Source organism: Chrysochloris asiatica, unplaced genomic scaffold, assembly GCF_000296735.1.
Source record: "Chrysochloris asiatica unplaced genomic scaffold, ChrAsi1.0 scaffold00058, whole genome shotgun sequence".
Taxonomy (NCBI): domain Eukaryota; kingdom Metazoa; phylum Chordata; class Mammalia; order Afrosoricida; family Chrysochloridae; genus Chrysochloris; species Chrysochloris asiatica.
Genome location: NW_006408576.1, coordinates 17,693,517 through 17,714,302, shown reverse-complemented (window position 1 = coordinate 17,714,302; position 20,786 = coordinate 17,693,517). Strand labels below are relative to the sequence as shown.

Below are 20,786 nucleotides of genomic sequence, written 5' to 3'. Positions count from 1 at the left end.
GAAAATGCTTTCTAGAAAGCAGTTTGACGTGATGTACCAAAATCCTTAATCTTCCATACCGTGTGATTTAGCATTTCACAGGCCAAAAGAATCTTTTGTTAAAGAAGCAAGTGCACAAGAAGAGTGGTCTAACAAGGATGCTCATGACCTCATTCTTTTGTAATAACAAAAAATTGAAACACTCAAAATGACGGTCCTGGGATTTCATGAATGAATTATTGTGTGTCCATACAATAGAATAGTGTTCTATAATACTATTTAATGACATAAACTAAACATGGAGGAAACAGGTTAAAAATGAAAAGGATTTGCATTTTTCAAAAACTTTTTATTGTGAATTGAGTGAAGATTTATTGAGATCATTACTTTTTCATTCCACAAATCTTACACTCTGTTTTATCTCAATGATTGCAATTCCCTCAATGCAACAACAGTTATCCCATTTTCTCCCTGTGGTTCCTATTTCCATTCTACTCTCCTTCCCTTCTCAACTTTGGCCTTAGATAAATGTTGCCCTTTTGTCTTGAATGATTGACTATTCCATGGTGAGCACACCTTACTAGTGTTGTTTTCTCCCTTATAAAGCTTCTACTGCTGGGCTGAAAATTGGGCCACAAGGGTGAGTTCCATTCTGGACCCAAAGGGTGGTCAAGGGCCATAGTCTGTTTCTGACTAGTAAGCCTGGCTGTTTTTTTAAAGTAATTGTAAGTTTTGTTCTGTATTTTCTCCCTCTCTATCTGGAACCTTCTAATGTGATCCCTTTCAGAGCAGTTGGTAGTAGTGGTAGCTGGGCACCATCTAGTTCTTCTGGTCTTAGTGATTGATGTTCACCTGCTTCACTGGTTCATTGGACTATCGGATTCCAAACATCTTTAGTTTTGTTTTTTAAATGTTTTATTGTGAATTATGTGATAGTTTACTTGGGAGAACATTAGCCTTATATTCATCCTGTTGTTTATCATTTCATTGCCTTGGTTATAATCCCCTCCATGCATCATCAACCAACCAAAGGGTATACCCTGAAAGCCTGCCCCCTGGTGGTCAGCACACAGCCCCTCTCCCTCTCTGGGGCTAGAGTCCCCAGCCGCTCCTTCTTTCTACATCATCGTCTCTGCCTCCATCTCTGGTGTCACTGCTTCTCTAGGTAAGGTCTCACACTCCGCTCTTCTCCTTTGATAGTCCCAGGGACCTCTGCTCCTGGACTGCGTAGTCAATCACTCCCCTCCTTTTGTTACAAACCATCTACCTTTACATTTCCAACCCTCACAGTCAGTCCTCATAGCAATTATTCACTATTGTACCACAAAAGATCTATCCACATCTCCTTTCATCAGCCCTGCCCAGACAGATTGGATCAGTGGGGATTCTACCTTCCTCCGGCAGTGCCCTCTGGATCTAGGCTCCCTCTTGAAAGCTTGTAATCCAGTTACTTCTTGCCTGTGTAGCCTGCCCACCCTCACCCCCCACCCCCATTGTAGCCAATGTCCAAGTTGCCCATCCCTGAGTATGGAGGGGGTGGGAATGATCTTCGTTGTAAAGATTTGTTGCCTCTTTTGAGCTACTACATCCATAGGTATAGGTACATCTTCAGTTTTCATCACTCTCCTTTCTTCTGCACATGGAGAGATCAATAGTTACCTGTTAAATGGCCCTTAGAAGACTGAAAATTTGGTTTGTTGGGAATAATGCATATTAACATAACTATTGATAGAAAGTAGGATTTACTTTGGCTGACTAGTTGTCTTAACCATTGATTGCCTTGTCTTTTTTTTTTTTTTTCAATTCATGTATTAAATCAGTGAAGACCAAGCATACCAAAGGTATTTTAGTACTGGGTCATTTTGGACCACTGTGTACTTAATGCTCTTCCTCAAAGTGGCATTGATGTTGCCTTATGGGTGATAGCCCCTGTGGTCTTCAGGTCACTAGTATATGGCCTGAGTGAAGTAGGGTTGTCAATTCAGTCAATTCAACTGAAGTGTCCCTGTTTGCTCTTCTTCTGCAGTGACAGAAACAGTCCTTGCTGTAAAAACTGCCAGTTTGAGACTGCCCAGAAGAAGTGCCAAGAGGCTATTAATGCTACTTGCAAAGGCGTGTCTTACTGCACAGGTATGTGCTCTTGCTGGTTTTCTTGGAATTCTTTTACTCGTGTGTATGTGTGTGTGTTTTCACTTGAAAGCCATTCTTTTCAGCCTCATGTGCAGAGTTGAGTTGACCATACTCCGTCTGTGCTATACCGTTGTCATTGGTGTGGGCAAAATCTCTTTATTATTTTCCTCCTTTTGGTTTTTAATTATGTTTCACTTTTTTCCTATCACTCTAGTCTTTTCTTCATAAACATCCATTCTAATGTGTTTAATATTTGCCTTGGGTACATTAAAAGGACTACAGTATCTTTGCAAGGTATTGCAGTGTTCTTTGAATATATGTGTTTTTAATGTACCAAAATGGCACTCTACCTTGTGTGCTGTCGAGCGACCCTGTGTAGTGTTTCTGCAGAGCGGCTGGTGGATTTGAACTTCCGGCTATGCAAACCGACCTTGTGTGGTCCAGTTTTTATCCTCTAGCAGGACTCCTTTGTGATAATGTTGTTAAGTGCCGTGGAGTCGGTTCTGACTCATAGCGACCCTATACAGGGTTTCCATGGCTGTAAATCTTTACGGGAGCAGAAAGCCTTATCTTTCTCCTGCGAAACAGCTGGTAGTTTCGAACTGCTGACGTGGTTCGCAGCCCAATTTGTAACCACTGCGCTACCAGAGCTCCTTTTCTTGATAATAGTACATGTGTATTATGTTTTGTTATATCACAATAGTGTGTGCTGTCAAATCCCGTCTGATTCACTTTTACCCGGTGTAAGAGTGGTACTTTCCAATGGGACATCCTAAGCTGACAGCCAAGTATTTATCCCTCAGAGCCTCTGGTGGGTTAAAACCTCCAACCTTTCAGTTAGTATCTGAGTGCTTAACCATTGTACTGTGAAGGCTCTTGTATCAAAATAGAAAGTAAAAGAAAAGTACAGTAAAATCGTGACTGTGAGATTTGGACATGAAGCCTGGGAATCTAGACATGTGGGCCACTTATGAAGGCCCATGGCTAGGTACTCACTAAATGCTTGTTGGCCGGCTGCTTACAGGTGGCTAGCCTTGCTCTGTTCACTGGGCAGATGTGCACTTCTTCTATGAGAAACAGTGTATCATGCAGACCTAGCACCAGCTCACATGGAACTCCATGTGTCTCTTCACTGTGTGCTTCCAGGTAATAGCAGTGAATGCCCTCCTCCTGGAAACGCTGAAGATGACACGGTGTGCTTGGATCTTGGGAAGTGTAAAGATGGGAAGTGTATTCCCTTCTGTGAGCGGGAGCAGAAACTGGAGTCCTGTGCATGTAACGGTGAGCACATTTTCATATTTTGGGTCCTTGAAGGAGCAAAGATGGCATTTATTTACCAGGCCTATCCCACCATTTGGATGCCTGACCCTGTTGGCCCACACGTTGCTGGTCAGGGCAGTGTGTACAGACAAGACTTCTCTGGATTCAGATCCTGGTCGCCTGTGAAAATTCAACTGTCTTTCCTTTTGCTACATTTTCAGGACTGTGGCAGGTTTTGAGATGGGATAGGAGGGAATTTGGGCCTTGGAGGTGGGATAGGAGGGTATTTTGTTATGAATGGTCTGTCTGTCTTATCCCGGCCCTTCCCATTTCAAGCATACGATGAAAGCAGTAGTAGCTGCCTGTGTTTTATTGATAGTGAACAATGGTACTCCCTTAAGAATTTAACTAGAGAGCTGATTCTAGCATCTGGTCTGCACACTGTAGGAAGGTTTTCTCCTTGTCAGCAGGGGTGGACCTGTCCCCTCTGATTCTTGCCAGCAAAGCCTGTCTTAATGACAGCATCGTGCTGGCCTCTAAAACAGTTTCCGTATGTTTTGACTTTCTTTTTGAAGCCATAGGGTTTCTAAGAGTCAGACTTGATTCAGTGGCAATGAATTTGATTTTTGATATGGCTTAGGGTCTGAGGAAAGACCTCAGGGATTTATGAGGGACTGGTTAGACTCTGGGCTTTGCACTTCAATCTGCAGCATCCCAGTTGATGAAACAGCTCTGCATCTTTCCAACGTAAGACAAGCAAAGAACCAAGGGACTGAAAACCATTGGGTCAGGAATTCACCATCTATAGAATGGAGAGTTCGTGGCTCTTCCTAGTGGAATACATATAAAGAAAGAAGATGACACACAATTGATGAAGTCAGTAATTCACTGAGTGAACAGTAAGAGACATGAGGTGGCCTGAAAAACAGTGCCTGACACAGTAAATACCGAATAAATACTTGATGAAAGGGCGAATTAAGGAAAGGATTTTGTGTCTCAGGCTGGCTTCTTTATAGAAGCAAAACAAGTGAGAGTTATGTATGTATATATTCTTGTTAAGTGCCTTCGAGTTGGTTCCAACTCACAGCAACCCTGTATAGGGGTTCTGAGGAACAGCTGGTGTGCTTGAACTGCTGACTTGTGTTTCACAGTCCAGTGCTGATCCTACAGCACCACACCAGGAGTCCACATATTTGTATGTACAGATATATTTATATCAAGAGAATGGCTCATGCAGTTGTAGAGGCAGCCAAGTTCCAAGTCTATGGGTCAGATGTCAGGCTGGAGGCTTCTCCTGATTCATATAGCTGCAGGGGCTGATGAACCCAAGATTGGCAGTTCGGACAGCAGGCTCTGACTGCCAAGAAGAATGAATCCAAGGTTGGTGGGTAAGATGACAGGATGCTGACACTACTTAGCATCAGCAGGCAGTATGGCAAGCTGCTGGCTTAAGTTCAAAGAGACACAGAGGTCAAATGATGAGCCAGGTGCAGGATCTAGATGCAGGAACTAGATCCAACAAAAAGCAAACAAGCTTTGCTAGAGTGTCCACATATATTATAAGCAGGTCACACCCCTGAGGAAACTCCTGTTCAGTTAACTGGCTGCTCACAGCAAAAGCCATCATGGGTATTGATTGCATGGTAGTTGCCAAACCACTGAGAATCATGGTCCAACCAAGTTGATGCACAGCATTAACTGTCACAAGTTTTTGTCTTGTTTTTATGTCTAGCTGATTTCTATTTCTTGACAGTCACTGTAAATACTAACATTATCTGAGATCAAGTAAATACTGTTCCATGTATTACACTACTGGTTCCTAGTTTTAATATTTCAACATTTCTGCCTTTTACATGTATGCCCAAATGGCTCAGTTGTTTTACTTGGATTCCCATGTGCTGTATGAAGTCGGGGCTCAGGTTGCCTGCATAGGACAGTCTGCTATGACAGCATCATTAGCTCCCACTAGTCACTGGCTCTTCAGGAGGCACTGCGAACTGAGAAGCTTGGGATTTAAATCAGCAGTGTAGTAAAAATGTTGGGACAAATGGAAACCTTTTAGAAGAGCATTATGAAGGATCTGAAGTAGGAAAATTTGACTTTTAAGAGAAGCTTTTAATCTATCAAAGAAAGGAGATTTTCTCCATATTTTGTTAACTTCGTGTGAACTCTGGAATTATCCCTGTGGGGTGAAGTATAGACAGTGACAGCTTTTGAATTAAAAGCAGAATCTGATGTCTTTCCTTTCTGGGGGCATGATCAAAGAAGGAAGAGGAGGAAGGAGGGAGTTATGTCTAAGAAACTCCAGCTGTTGGCATTTATTCTGTTTTAGAGACTGACAACTCATGTAAGGTGTGCTGTCGGGATCACTCTGGCCGGTGTATGCCCTACGTCGATGCTGAACAGAAGAACTTATTTTTGAGGAAAGGAAAGCCCTGCACAGTAGGATTTTGTGACATGAATGTGAGTATGTATTTAGTTACTAAGGTACAGCCCTTTCTGTAGTAACTAGACTGGTGTTATATTTTATTTTTAAAATGGGAAGAAATCGAAGTACACATATATTGCTACATCTATGTAACTCAGTCTTTATATGAAAAAATATTTTTATTTAAGTATGCCTGAGTATAGAAAAGGAACAGGCCCAGTGCTTTCAGCTAACTCCAGGGCTGGAGACTGAGTGCATCAGCAGGAAGGGCCTTTGCTGGTACTTTTTGAAAAGTTATTTGTAGGCAGTGAGTCCCAGGTATCTGTTATTTTACTAGGATAACTATAAAGTTGACTAAGATCCATGTTATGATTTTGAAACCAGGTACTAAATGACTAAGAGAGCTAGAAGGCTGGTTGAACCACCTAAGTGAGATCTTTTTGTTTGCTATAGAAACATACTTTGTTAAAAAAAAAAAAAAAAAGTATAGAGAAAAGTTCCTTTGGGGGAGTGTCTTTTTTTTCTTTTTGGTGAATTGAGTGAAAGTTTACAGATAAGATCGTCAGTTTTACATTCAACAAATGATATACTTTGTTTCATCTCAATAATTACATTCCCCTCTAAACAACAAGTTATCCTGCTTACTTCTTGTGGTTACTGTTACCATTCCACCCACCTTCCCATCCCTTCTCAACTTTATCCTTAGGTAAATGTTGCCCTTTTGATTTTGAATGATTGACTTTCCATGGATAGCATTATCTTACTAGTGTTGTCTCCCCCATATACCTATCTACTGCTTGGCTGAAAATTGGGCCATGAGGGCAAGTTCCTTTCCAGACCTGAAGGTAGTTGAGGGCTGGCCATCGTCTCAGGTTCCTCCACTCTCTCTGACCAGTAAACCTGGTCTTTTAAAATAATTTTGAGTTTCGTTCCACATTTTCTCCTTTACTCTCTGGGGCTTTCTAATGAGATCTCTTTCAGAACAGTTGGTAGTAGTAGTATAGTAGCCGGGCACCATCTAGGTCTTCTGGTCTCAGAGTTGTGGAGACTGATGTTCACATGTTCCTTTAGTCCATTGGACTAATTGATTTCAAGCATTTTCAGTTCTTACCACTCTTCATCTTTCCCACATGGAGAGACCAATAGCTGCACCTGAGATGGCCACCAGGCTTTGCTGTTTCCTGTCCACGCTGTGTGTGTGTTATCAATATTGTTTTTGCTGGAATGTCTTATCTTTATTTTTTCTTGAGTTTTTGTCTCATGGTAACTATATACTCACTTATAAAAATTGACTAATTGTGAAAATGCCGTTTTGACAGTATATCCTACTTTCGTACTGTAAAAAGTTGTACCAGCTGCTCCTCCAACAGCGCCCTCTAACTCAGCTGGGTTCAATAATTCACCATAGTGGCCACACAGACCTCAGACACCATACGCACAGTTAGGGGCTTTATTCATGTAGTTAACAGGATACAATTCAGGGTCAGAAATGTCGCGGCACAGTTCTTCCAGCCAGGACACACTCTCAGCTGTGCCCATGGGCAGGCTATCCCTGCCCAGACAATGTTACAGTGTTCTTTTAGGGTTACTGATAAATGTTCACAGGGCACACCACTTCATTGGAAGCTTCAGCCTGGAGACACTTGATTCTACCTCCTCAGTTAAGTGACTAGAGGCATACCATTCTGCAAGCAAGCAAACGGCTGAAAGTCACAGCTTTACTTGCTCCATGGATTGGGAGGCTGACTGCTGTCTCATATTCTGGCTCTTGTTTTTGCTGCGTCTCTGCCTGCCCTCTAGTATTATGTCTTTCTGTCCCTGGGTCAAGGAGAAGTGCAGGAATCTTGAGGTCCAAAGGACATGCTCCATTTCTGACTCTTCCCTGTTGCTTGCTTCTGAGCTGTCTAATTTTGTATCCAAACTATAGGTCCAAGATTTTATACAGAAAGTAGCCCTGGTAAGAGTCACTCACAACTGAATCATAGCATCCTTTCATAATCTTCTCCCAGCTTCTCTTACCCAGACCCAGCAGGAAACAGTCATTTGATGGGAGTTTGCAAAGACAACAGCTATTAGTGACGTTAAATAATTCACTACACCACTCTTAGGTACCCATTACACTTAAAAATTATTTCCTAGTGTCAAAGATGGTCCCAAATGTTTTGATTTTTATGAAGTTCTTAATATGTAAGTTAAGCTTACAAAGTCAGATTACTTCTAAATACATTGTTTATTTTCTTTTCATAGGGCAAATGTGAGAAACGCGTACAGGATGTAATTGAACGATTTTGGGATTTCATTGACCAACTTAGCATTAATACTTTTGGTAGGTAAATTCACTACCTTTACCTAAAACTGAGCTAATGTAATTTCTTTGATAACATCAGAAAAGTGTGGATTCAGGGTGATATGCTCTAATCCTGTAATAGAAGATAAAAATACTTACAACTTTTGTTATAAGCAGACTCGTTGAGTTCTTGTGTAGCTTGGATGTACAGATTTTCAGACATATGCATAGTTCATTCCCATAGATTTTAAGTCTGAATCCTGTTTGAGTCATTTATCTTAAAGTTGGAGTCCTGTTGTGGCACTGTAGAATAAGCACTGGACTGAAAAGTTGGTTTGAGCTGCAAGGTCGGTGGTTCAAATCTACCAGCTGCTCCTCAGAAACTCTATACAGAGTCATTATGAGTTAGAACCGACTCAACAGCACTAAAGAACAACACTTTTAAAGTTGTTCCTCATATATCTGCAAAAGCAAGGATTTTTATGTCTTTTACAGTCCATCATTTAGAATTTAGTCACAAAAATACCTAGTTAACAAAAGCTTTGTCTTCTTAAGCAGTCGTTATCAGAAGTCATCTTCCTTGTTAGAGTCTACTGACACATTCGCTCCCAGGAATATGTGAAACAGTTTGTAGTCTAGCCTTCTTAACAAATCTATGAGGGTGATGTCTGTTAGACACTTGTTGGCTTGGAGAGGTGGTCAGCTCCAATCTAGGTGCCATTTACAGGATTCCCAGCGCTGTGTCACTAGTGTCATCTAGCCGACATTTAACACAGTGTAACGCACTCTCAGAGCATTTAGGGATTTGTAAAGCACTTGACTGACACATTTGATGTTTGCATTTGTTCACAGGGAAGTTTTTAGCAGACAACATCGTAGGTTCAGTCCTGGTTTTCTCCCTGATATTTTGGATTCCTTTCAGCATTCTAGTTCACTGTGTGGTAAGTCACAATTTTTAAGCAATTAAACATTTTACTAAATTTTAAGCAGCTCTGTCCATAATATGGTAACGGTTGAACTGATGTATGTTTTTTCAAACATCCATACAGTCTTTCAAAAAGATTTAATTTGTTTTTAGCACAATCTAACCTTGATGTATCCAGCGACTTTGTTTTGGTGCCTTTCTTAGGAAAACGTTATTTTTAAAAAACTTAGCTTAGTCATTTTAAAAAGCTACATATTTTGTAGATACTTTATCCTAACATACACTTTTTGAGGAATTTTTTTATGTAGCGCTGAGGGTTAATGTGCTAGACTGCAAGGTCAGTTTAAACTGCAAGGTTGATGGTTCAAACTTACCAAGTCACTCCTCAGAAACCCATATGGGGTCTCTATGAGTCAGAAATGACTCAGTGGCACTTAACAAGTGTGGCACTGTAGGGTAACTGGACTGCTAACTGCAAGGCTGGTGGCTCAAACCCACTAGCTACTCCTTGGAAACCCTATATAGAGTCGCTGTGAGTCAAAACTGACTCCATGGCACAGAAGACCTATTTAACAAGCACAGAAGACATATTTAACTGGACTTTGGTTGGTCCTGTATTTGTTAAAATCAAGCAAATGTCAAGCATCATCATAGATTCTTGGCATTACTGTACAGGGTACTCATATCCTCCAGTTGATGGTATATCTTTCAACTTTGTTCCAAATGAGTAACAACTACAAGTGGAATGGGGCTTTGAGGAGCTTCAGGCCCTTTAAAATTTTTCTTACGTATACATTCACCTTCTTTTTATGCATCAATGGGGATAAGTCTCTGCTAAAGATGAAGAAATCAGCCCTAGGCTTCTAGACTTGTATTCTAAAATGCTATTACAGTGCCCCTCCTATGAGCAACTAAAAAATTCAAATCCACCTAATTCTGATGACAAGAACTTTTGAAATGCCATCTGCATCCTTTCTTCCTTCCCTTGGTCTTCTCTTGCACTGGCCCTCTCGCTGAGCACCTCCCTCTCAGAGTGCTAAGCAGGATGGGGGAGGAGAGGAAGTCTTGATGAAGTGCCTATCCCTGCTAAAACCAAGTGTTGAAAGGTGACAGACCATCCATTATGATGCTCTTCCCTGGGAGTGGCACCAACTTGGTTTACAGTGCAAATTGCACTTGTGGGATATGCAGCATAATGCTGGATTTCAGGGTGACAGACACATGGAAGGGTAGTTACTTCTCATGAAATGCTGAGGCTGTGATTTTTGGGGTTGGCTTCCTGCTTTTTACCCTGTGTCACCTAGTACACTTCAGCCACCAGCCTGGATCAGGGCAGTGTTGGTCACATGTGTACAGCTTTCTGGAGACCGTTCCTGCAGTAGAAACCTCCCCACCACAGGTCTGGTCCACAGAAGCTATGAAATGGCTGAGAAGAGTGTGTGGTCTGGTGGGCTGGGCAGGGAGGTACATGCTGAGCCTGCCTGCCACTATCCTGACCTGATCACTCAACAGTCTTCCAACCACAGAGCGAAAACTTCTGAAATACCGTTCTCTCTGAACTTTTGCCAAAAACTATTCAGATTGGTGGCAGAATTTACTGAAGAAACTCATTCTCATTTACTGAATCTGTTTCTACTTTCTACAACTCAAGTTCTGAGGTCCTTATTTAATATTATGAGTTGTTGTCACCTGTAAGAAATAGCTTATTAACTGAATTTATTTTTAGGAATGACCTTTTCCTCTTTCTTTCTTTCTAGGATAAGAAATTGGATAAGCAGTATGAATCTCTGTCTCTGTTTCACCCTAGTGTAAGTATCCCACCTGAAAAAAAAAAAGTTCAGTTGCACTTTAAGACCTTCTTAAGCAGAGTGGTGTGGTGCTGTAGGATAAAACACTCAACCTCAAAGCTGATTGATGGTTCAAACTCACCAGCTGCTGTTGCTCGGAAACCCTATACAGGGTCGCTGAGTTGGAACTGACTCCAAGGCACTACTAAACAATAGCCTTCAGTGGGGCCACCCTGCAGGAGGCCTCAGCCTGTCCCTCGGCTCCTTCTGTTAGGAGATATGGGTGGTGTGTTCATGTCCTCCTCTTGAAACAGCAACAGTGAACTTCTGGTTGTTCACCATTCTGGTTGTATGGACAGAGATTTAGGAAGGGGAGTGCTGTCACATCCCTCCTCCTCAGTCACAGGAATGTGATTCAGCTATTTAGCACTAAATTAGTGAATATTTGAAACCTCTTCCTGTCTTGGGATCTTAATTTGATAGACTTGTTTCCTGAGTTCTCTTTGAGGTCTCAGAATGGTAGAATGTAACACTGGAAATTATTTTAATTAAAATTACCTCTGTGACTGAGCATCCTCTCACTCAGCCTCAGGGACTGCAGTGTGGACAATGGAAAAGTAGTTTGGTTGGTAAGACTGAAATTGTGAATTGTGAATTTGATTCATCTTCTGTGATATCAAGTAAACCCATGTCTTTTCAGAATGTGGAAATGCTAAGCAGCATGGACTCAGCATCGGTTCGTATTATTAAACCATTCCCTGCGCCCCAGACCCCTGGGCGCCTCCAGTCCTTACAGCCCACCCCAGTGATGCCTCCAGTGCCGGTGGCTCCGAAACTAGACCACCAGAGGATGGACACCATCCAGGAAGACCCCAGCACCGACTCACACATTGATGAAGATGCGTTTGAGGACCCTTTTCCAAATAGCTCAGCTGCGAAGTCTTTTGAAGACCTCACGGACCATCCCGTCACCAGAAGTGAGAAAGCTTCCTCCTTTAAACTGCAGCGTCAGAATCGTGTTGACAGTAAAGAAACAGAGTGCTAGTTTAGGAACTTATTTTCTGTGCAATTTGATCAAAGTGTGCAAAGTATTTTTATAGATTTGATCTAAAATCACTGCATATATTTTGTAAAGATGGAAGAAAGAAGGAAGTGACTTAACAGCAGATGCTGGTCATGTGTTTGAACTTCCTCTCCATAAATAATAGTGCGTGGTTAGGCCTTTTTCCTTTTAAAGAGGTAAGGTGAATCTAGCTTATTTTGAGCCGTTCAGGTTTTAGTTTTCTGATCTCTAAAATAGCCTTCAACCTGTGGTGCAAAAGTAGGAAATACAGCTGGATTAGGTTATGAATATTTACATTTTTGTAAATTAACTTTTTATATTGATAACAGCACTGATTAGTGGGATGATTAACTATTTTTCTTTTTTATACACTGTAATAATGATCCGCTGAATATAATGAGGTATTTAGCAGTTATTTGTGAAAACTGGAACACAGAAGAAGCTTCTTTTTTTGCCTTCAAGTGAAGGCAAAGGCTTGAAATGAAACCCAAATATGGGTTCTGTTTCTAAGTTTTTAGCCAGTGCTTTCAGTAGAAGGAGGCGGAGCATTACACATCTCAATTTACAAATAATTTGTTTTAATGTCTTCATAATTCTATTAGTGTGTTCTAAAAGTAAAATAATCTAGCTTATAGCGAGGGTTACAAATATTAGCCAACTGAATTTACAGAATCTTGCCATGGTTTAGGGCTTCAATTTGCCAGACATTTTTTCCTGTTTGTAAGTATTTTCTTGTATCCCTAGCACTGTGGCCATGCTCTTAAAATTTACCAGCTACTTCAAAGTTAGATAGAATCTGGTTGTCTGTTTTCAGACTGTGGACAAGAGGGAGTAAAGTGTTCCTCACCACACGAACAGGGGTGATCTTGGATGAGTAAGGTGTGCTGGTCCCATGAAGCTAAGGCGTATCCTACCAACTGGTACTTCACATACCTTATTTATTGACCCACCCTTTACTTTGCAGCATTATTTCTTGTTTGGGGCTCCAGGATTCTGGATGGTTTGTACTTACTTCATGAAGAATAAAAGCCACCAGATTGAATTCACATTTCCATAAAATCATAGTTTTCTTAAAGTACTGAAATGTACTCAGCAGCCAACACATTTTAACTGAGTAGCTTGTAAACTTTGAGGGCAGTTAACCAAACCTGTGACAAATCATGTCTTTTTTTCCCGTAAGGACGTTTGTTACGAGGATATTTGTTACACTAATACTTGAACTTGTGCCTTTATGGTATTTGCTATCTTGTAACTATTCATAATATTCTTATATTTTAGTTACACTTTTGGAATTTGATATAAGGTGAGTGGGGTGTGTGGGTATATGTATGAAACAGTTCCCAGCAGAATGTACGAAACCCAGTTTTTATAAAATTGTATTTTTAAAAAACAAAGCTGTCTCTACCCTTTTTGCCATTTATAGATTAAGCAGCTGCTCCAGGTCTGTTTTATGGCAGTGACACTGATGATACTGCATCAATCAATCAATACTTACAATGATCAAAACATAATGTACACAAGTACAAAGCTTCCCTGATCAATCTTAATGCTTTTAATTAATACTGGTGGCAAGTGTGAATGTTTTTTGGTACACAGTCATAAAAAATTTAAGCTTGAAAAAAAAGTATTTTTGATTACCTTAGAATGTTTGTGCACTGGCAATTTCACATTCTGGAAATAAACAACCTTTCTTGAGTTTCTGTGATGAACTAATGATCGCCATCTCCCAGAAGACTTAGTTCAGGTTTTGCTTCTGCTACATCTCGCCAATAAGGAAGAAGCAAAGGCAGGGAAGAGATCTTCTTCTCCAACAAAGGCCAAAGATGTGAGAAGAGAAATTCATTTCCCTTTGGTGATAAATGTAGTCCATCAGATAAATAGGATGAGAAGTCCTGTAAGGAGAGAGAACTAAATTAAAGATGTCATTTGTTAAACACCAGTGAGCACTACTCCAGCTGTGTTCCAGCCTAGAAGAGTCCCCAGCCCCTTTGGTTTCACACACAGGAGGAGCATCTGTGTTCTGACATACACCATCTCACCAAGACAGAGTATGATCTCTTAGAGATCTGAGGTTCATAACCTCACACACCATTAAGGGTCTGACGTTCTAAGTCTTTTTTGAATCATACATGGTTATTAGATTATCTGACATCCAAAAATGGTAGTATAACTTTCTAACAGATTATAATTTTTTCCCACTACAAATGTACAGAAAGTATGTACAAGAAATAGCTGGGTCCTTGAAAAGATGGAGAACTTTTTTTTTTTTTAATTAAAAAAAAAAAAAAAAAAAAGGATTTAGGGGAGAGGAAAGAGTTGTCCCATACTTGAGTGATTCATGGTTATTCTCTGTCTTCCTTTACCTCTGGTTATTGGCCAAATGGCCCAGCTGTGAATGAGGAAATTGAGGTGGGGCTGTGGTCTTCCCTTTTCTTGAAAGAGCTTCCTACACAAAATATCCCCTCTTCCCACTGAGCAAGTTCAAACGACAATCTCCCCCATAGGTTTCTCTCTGGGACTCAGCATAGCAATACAGTGGGTCCTGTAGAACAGTCACTTTTCTAGAGTGAAAAGCAGCAGAAAAACTGAAAGGAGAAAACTCTGCTGCCTGTTCCTAAGCCATCCATCTGTATCTATGAGGAATCTAAATATCCATATATATCAGCAATAAAGGAACCACCTTTAGAAATTTTTTAAATGAACATACAGTAAAATTCATTTTTGACTATATTATTGTTAAGTGCCGTGGAGTCGATTCCGACCCATAGCAACCCTGTATAGGGTTTCCAAGGAACAACTGGTGAGCTTGAACCATTGACCCTGAGGTTCAGAATGACCTTGCAGTACAGCGAATTAACCCACAGCACCACACCAGGACTCCAATTAAAACTACAGACCTCAAAATCCTAATTTTATTACCTTAATACCATAAGCACTGGGCTACTAACTGAACTGAAAGGTTGGAGGTGTTCCAATCCATCAGCTGCTCTCTGGGAAAAGGATAAGGCAGTCTGCTTCTGTATAGATTACAGACTTGGAAAACCATCCGGGGCAGTGCTACTCTTACAGGGTTGCTATGAGTTAGAATCAACTTGACTTCATGGCAGTGAGTTTAATACCATATTCATTATTTTGTCTGTTAACGAGTTTTAACTTCACTCTATATATAAAAGAACTTGATGGTCCTTAAACATGAACTATATGTTTCTCATTTATTTCACTAGTTAATTACCTAATAACGCCTACCTGTACAAGGTATTCCCACATTATAATGCAAACTGCTCAAAGAAAGCCAAGTAAGGAACTGGGTTTCTGAATAGTTCTGTAGCCTCACATGCCTGTCCCAACTTCTGTGTGGGCTGGTGAAGGACTGCTGTATCTTAGCAGAACCAGAGTTGTTCTAGGAAAGCTGCACACACCTGGCTACCTTCACTGTGACCCTGCTCACTCTATACGTGAGCAACTCATTGTACCTGACTGTCCTCCTGCATCAGGGTCCACAGGTCAAGCACATCAGTCCCGCAGGCTTGGGCTACTTGTAAACAGGCCTTTGCATATTCACCAACAACCAAGTTCAGACGATTTAATTTGCAACCTGTTGAGAAAAGAAAAAAATCCCGGTGGCATAGCAGTTGGCGGCCCGAAGCACTGGTCCTTGTGCTAGTTGTGCTGACCTGGATGGTTCCTAAGTTCCATTAAACTGGATCTCATCCTGGACCGACTATGGACTTGAACACAAAAATGAAAAAGACACTGTTCCCACCCTTTAGTCTTACAGGTTGCTAATAATAAGTACTGCTTGACCAGGCAGAGGACAAAGCAGAGTCGGGGAACAGATGGAGCAGAAGTTAAAACTGAGGCCTGAGACGCCTGGCGGATGGGCCAAGGTAGTAGGGAGTTTGCTCTGCTTGAGTGCAGGCCAGAGGTGAATGGAAGTGGGCATCTACCACAGGGTGTCTGATGGATACTTAGTGCAGGCTGCCTCCCCCTCCAAGTCTTAGCGGGGCTGCCTCCCCCTCCAAGTCTTAGCGGGGTGTGGGTGGAGTGCTGCATTTGGAGACTGAGCGAGGCCATGTGGAAGGAGGGCAGGCAGGGCAATGAGAGCCAGTGGAAAGGAGGAATTGGGTGAATGGGATATCTAAGAGGACAAACTCAGGTCTTAGCAAAGGTATACAAGGGATAAAGGAAGACTACCTAAGATGGCACATTTCATGTCTGAGAAAAACAGTAAATTCTAATCTCGCTTTGATTCCTACATTGTGATTAATTGTCTATGGAATTCAGATGATAGTTACCTAACTTTCAGGGAACTGATTATCTTGATGAGACCCACCTGCTTTTGCTCATCTCTTGCCTCCTTTAAATTTACACTGGATTACATTTAAGAGCAGAAAGTGGAAATGAGATTAAAAATACAAATTATCATACATTCTTTTGAGAACATAGGCTATTTGTGTGAGCTGGGAAACAATACACACAGAGTTTAAACAGCTTCTGTTGAGGCTAAGAATAATGCTATTCAAGTCCTAACTATGGCTGGAGGGACAGAACAAAGCTGAGGAGGCAGGAGCCACCGCACACAGCTCTCCACCATGCTTCCTGAGCCAGGATGGAGCCTCAGGGTCACTGCCCATGCCCACGCTTGGCTTTCCTCTAATATCACAGTTACTCCTCCTCACTGTCTGCACCTCTGGCAATGCCTCTTGACATTTGCTGTTTGCTACCTGAGAATGTGTTGGCCTCCCATCAAGCACCACAGACCCTCTGAGAGCAGGAGCACTGCTGGAACTCAGGTGACAGGCGGTATTGTGGATATTGTGTAACAGTAAATTCTGGAGCTCTGAAGTTTGACCACTTGGATTTGATTCACTGCTGTGTGATCTTGGGTATGTTAGCTTGGCTAAGACTACTTCTCCATCTATAAAATGGGGCTGTAATAGTGTTCACGTAAGACTGGTGTGTGCATAAGAAACACAGTGGGGAAAAAACATAATTAACTAGAATCCTTCTTCAAATGGGCCTAGAAATCAACCTAAACGGATAGCTTGTGCTGAGTCAGGTCATGCTCTAAGAAAACAGCTGTCCTGCAACACAGCCATTTGTCATAGAATAACTTGGGTTTTATGAATTTAGACATGCTTTTTATGGAAAATTCAATATTGTATCATGCATTGTTTAACTCATTCATGTAAATGTCAGCATAAGAAAACCATTAAGTTCAAGTGACAGAAGAATGTACTTAAAGAAAAATAAACTTTACCATTACACCTTCTCTCCAAGTGCCAAAAAACAGGCAAAGAGAAGAATTTGAATACATTCTCCTATGAGAGCCCAAGAAATTTGGAAGCAGAAAATTTTGGTTGATAAGATTGGGCAGTTGTCTCTGGACAACTCCAGTTATATTTGAGATAAAGACCTAAACTCTAAACTGGCTATGAGCATGTAACAGGTGGGTGACCTAAAAATACCTTCCAAGAAAATGAAACACCAGCTGAGATGTATCATTTGGCTAAGTTGGAAGAAACAGACTCAGTGTCTTGGAATTTGCTTCTGAATTTGTATTTTCCCCATTTACTTTGTACATAAGGATTAATACAGAATAATAATTAAAAAAAACAAACTGGCAAGTAATGTTAACATTTGGTGAACCATGGCATACACACTAGCTAAATTGCTTTTATTATCTATTAGCTATCTCCCTCACTAGCACAACAAGCAGGAACTGTGATCCAGTCACCCGCCTCTCTCCAGTACCTGGCCCAGCATGCAAAGTTGGATAACCAGTTTGTAAGGGACCCTGGGATGTAGTGGATTCGCCTTTCAGTCATTCTGTAAGAAAAAGTTGAGGCAATCTGCTGTAAAGATTTAAAGCCTTGGGAAACCTATGGGCAGTTCTACTCTGTCATATAGGGCTGCTCTGAGCTGACCTTCTGTTGTTCATTAAGGTTACCATAAGTCAGACCGACTGGCTGGCAACTAAACAGACCCTGAGGCCCACAGGCTGGGAACCACAGTTACATCAAAATTATGCTCTGAGCATTGACATCCAAGTTTCACAGACTGCAGTTTAGTTTTGTTTACCTTGTAAGATGCACTCCTTTTCCCAAGCTGTTTCACAAAGGGGAGGTGGTGTAATGAGGATAATTCTATTCTCATGGATGTCCACAGACTTCAAGTACTGCACCATACTCTTTAAATTCGCAGCATACTCCTCCAGTGGGATGTGTTGCTTAGGATTCTCATCTGTTCAGAAACAACAGCAAAACTTCAGTCTAAATACATACTTGTTATAAGTTAACAACACTTAAGAATAATATACTTTTAAGGAGCTCTGGTAGCATAGCGGTTACGAATCGGGCTGTGAACCTTAAGGTCAGCGGTTTGAAACTACCAGCTGCTCCGCAGGAGAAAGAGCAGGCTTTCTACTCCCGTAAAGATTTACACCCTCGGAAACCCTGACAGGGTCGCTATGGACCGAAACCGACTCGACGGCACTTAACAACAACAACCACCACAAATGTGTGTGGCTCTTTTTTTTTTTTGCTAAGTGCCATCAAATCATTCTAACTCACAGTGACCTTGTATAGGGTTTCTGAGCAACAGCTGGTGGGTGTGAACCACAGACCTCCTGGTCAGCAGTCCAGTGCTTATCCCATAGCACCACACCAGGACTCTGTGACTTACGAGGTCCCTGGAAAATTGCTTAGCTTCAAGGACAGAAAAAAAAGGAGGCAACAGATTTAAAGTATCCCGTGCCAGTAAAGAGGGGAAGGATTTAAAATATCCAGTGCTTCGTAAAACAGACTTTAGCGAGTCTCGTCTTTTCGCCATTGGTGGCCATGTTATTATCAATCCATTAAATTGAATCTGTAAAAAAGTAAGAAGCCTTGCTGTGAAGTGAAACTGTCCAGATTCAAACCTTGACCTTCTTGATTATCCTTCTTGATAATCTTGGAAAAATAGCTAACCTTTCTGCAGTTCAGTTTCTACACTGGTGAAATTAGGGTAATAATAATGTCTACATCGGAGTCCTGGTGGGCTCCATAGGGTGAGCACTGGACCGCAAGGTTGGTTTAAGCCCCAAAATTGGTGGTTCAAACTCACAAGCCATTCCTCAGAAACCCTATACACAGTCACTATGAGTCAGAACCAATTCGATGGCACTTAACAATACATAGTTTGTTTTATATGCCACTTTGTTGCTTCCCTAAAACATGATCTTGAGATATTTGCATTTTCTTGATAAATGAAGTTTATACTTTACATACATTTTTGAACTTGTATTGGCATAAATTCATCTTTACGAATTACTTGTTTCTGTCCCTAACCCATTTTTCTATTGGAGTTAGTATTTTTCTTACTGAATTTCTACATTAAAGAAACTGATCTTTTGTCTGGCATATTTTTTTTTTTTTTTTTTATTGTGAATTGAGTGACAGTTTACACGGGAGGAAATGAAATCTTCATTTCATTGCAATGATTGCACTCCCCTCCATGCATAATCACTCAACAGTAATTGTTTCTATTCCCTCTATTTTCTTTGGGGGGGAGGGATGTACACAAAAACACTCAGGAATATGTAATAATTTAAACAATCAAAAGGCACATTCTGCAAGCCTGCCTCCTGGCCACCAGCACCTAGCCACTAGCACAGCCTTTCTCTTTGTATGAGTCTACAGCCCTCAGCTGCTCTATTTCTCCATGTCCTCATTTCTGTCTCCCTCTCTGGTGTCGCTGCTTTTCTGGATAGAGTCCTGCATTCTGTTCGTGCTCTTCTTCCTTGATGGTCCTAGGGTTCTCTGTTCCTGGACTGTAAGATTAACTACTCCACGCTTTTTGTTACAAAACTACTACCTTTAGTTTTGACAGTTGCAATTAGTTGTAACAGTTACTATTGAATCATAAGAATCTTATCTCCCATCTCTTTTTACCAGACCCATCGAGACAAGAGGAATACTATTCAGTGGGGAGTCTATCTTTCCCCCCTCTCCCCGCATATTCTGAAACTAAACTCCCTCTTGGAAACCTGTAAGCCAGTCACTTCGTGCCTCCCCATTTTAGGTAGCCACTGTTTAAGTTGCCCTTCCCTATCTACCCTATATACAAAGGGGATAGGATTGATACTTGATGTGAAGACTCCTTCCCTCTCACTTGGTATTTTGAGCCAGTACATCCATAAAGTATAAGGAGCTTTGGTAGTGTAGTGGTTACAAATTGGGCTGCAAACCTCAAGGTCAGCAGTTCAAAACTACCAGTTGTTCCACAGGAGAAAGGCGAGGCTTTCTGCTCCCGTAAAGATTTATAGCCTTGGAAATCCTGTACAGGGTTGCTATGAGTTGGAACCGATTCCATGGCACATCACCACCACATCCATAAGTATAGGTCAAGTTCATCAAACTATAGCAGTTTATACTTGTTTCCTTTATCAAAAAATTTTTTTGTCTTTCTCTAGTCAAGTTCTGATCACCAAGCCATTGAAGCTAGGTTGAATAGGTACTATCTACAAATTTGAGTGTTCTTGTGTCTCCCATCATTTCATATAAGCTGGATGCTTCACTCTCAGCTCTAGCCCTCCATGGCTATGTCCTTGTCCATGGGCTCAGGAGTCTCCAGGTCTCACCACACTTTAGACCAACCAGCCCTTCCTTTTCTCTCTCTCATCTCCAAGTAGACATGTGTCTATGGAATGTGGTTGAACTCGGCCCATATCCTCATTGCTGGCTTTCCCCCTCTTTTACTCACCAGAAGACCAATGTGGTTGCTAGCAAGCCTGCTCATGTGTTACTTCTGAATTTCAGTCTTGGAGTCGGGGTTTGTCCTAAAAAGACTTGATTGCTTGCTTTGTTGGCTGCGTGGTGAACAACTTGCTTGTTTTTGTAGAAGCCAATCATTGTCTGGCATATATATATGTAAAAATATAATATATA

The 20,786-nt window shown here is 41.3% G+C and overlaps 2 protein-coding genes across 3 annotated transcripts in view; one reads left to right on the top strand and one right to left on the bottom strand.

The window, feature by feature from the left end:
• Positions 1-12,290, top strand: part of ADAM17 (ADAM metallopeptidase domain 17) — a 105,404-nt gene extending 93,114 nt beyond the window's left edge. The window contains exons 13-19 of one of the 2 annotated variants that reach the window (XM_006863985.1): positions 2,006-2,109; positions 3,256-3,390; positions 5,702-5,832; positions 8,045-8,123; positions 8,937-9,025; positions 10,767-10,817; positions 11,497-12,290. In XM_006863985.1, the coding sequence (XP_006864047.1) occupies positions 2,006-2,109; positions 3,256-3,390; positions 5,702-5,832; positions 8,045-8,123; positions 8,937-9,025; positions 10,767-10,817; positions 11,497-11,841 (934 nt within the window). In that variant the 3' untranslated portion in view covers positions 11,842-12,290. The remainder of the gene's footprint in view (positions 1-2,005; positions 2,110-3,255; positions 3,391-5,701; positions 5,833-8,044; positions 8,124-8,936; positions 9,026-10,766; positions 10,818-11,496) is intronic. The other variant, XM_006863986.1, reaches the window with a different exon arrangement.
• A 1,266-nt stretch (positions 12,291-13,556) lies between these two features.
• The window catches only part of IAH1 (isoamyl acetate-hydrolyzing esterase 1 homolog (S. cerevisiae)), a 17,499-nt gene continuing 10,269 nt past the window's right edge, over positions 13,557-20,786 (bottom strand). The window contains exons 4-6 of the mRNA XM_006863984.1: positions 17,941-18,102; positions 15,333-15,454; positions 13,557-13,751 (exon numbers count right to left, since the gene is read on the bottom strand). Coding sequence (XP_006864046.1) covers positions 13,569-13,751; positions 15,333-15,454; positions 17,941-18,102 — 467 coding nt within the window. The 3' untranslated portion in view covers positions 13,557-13,568. The remainder of the gene's footprint in view (positions 13,752-15,332; positions 15,455-17,940; positions 18,103-20,786) is intronic.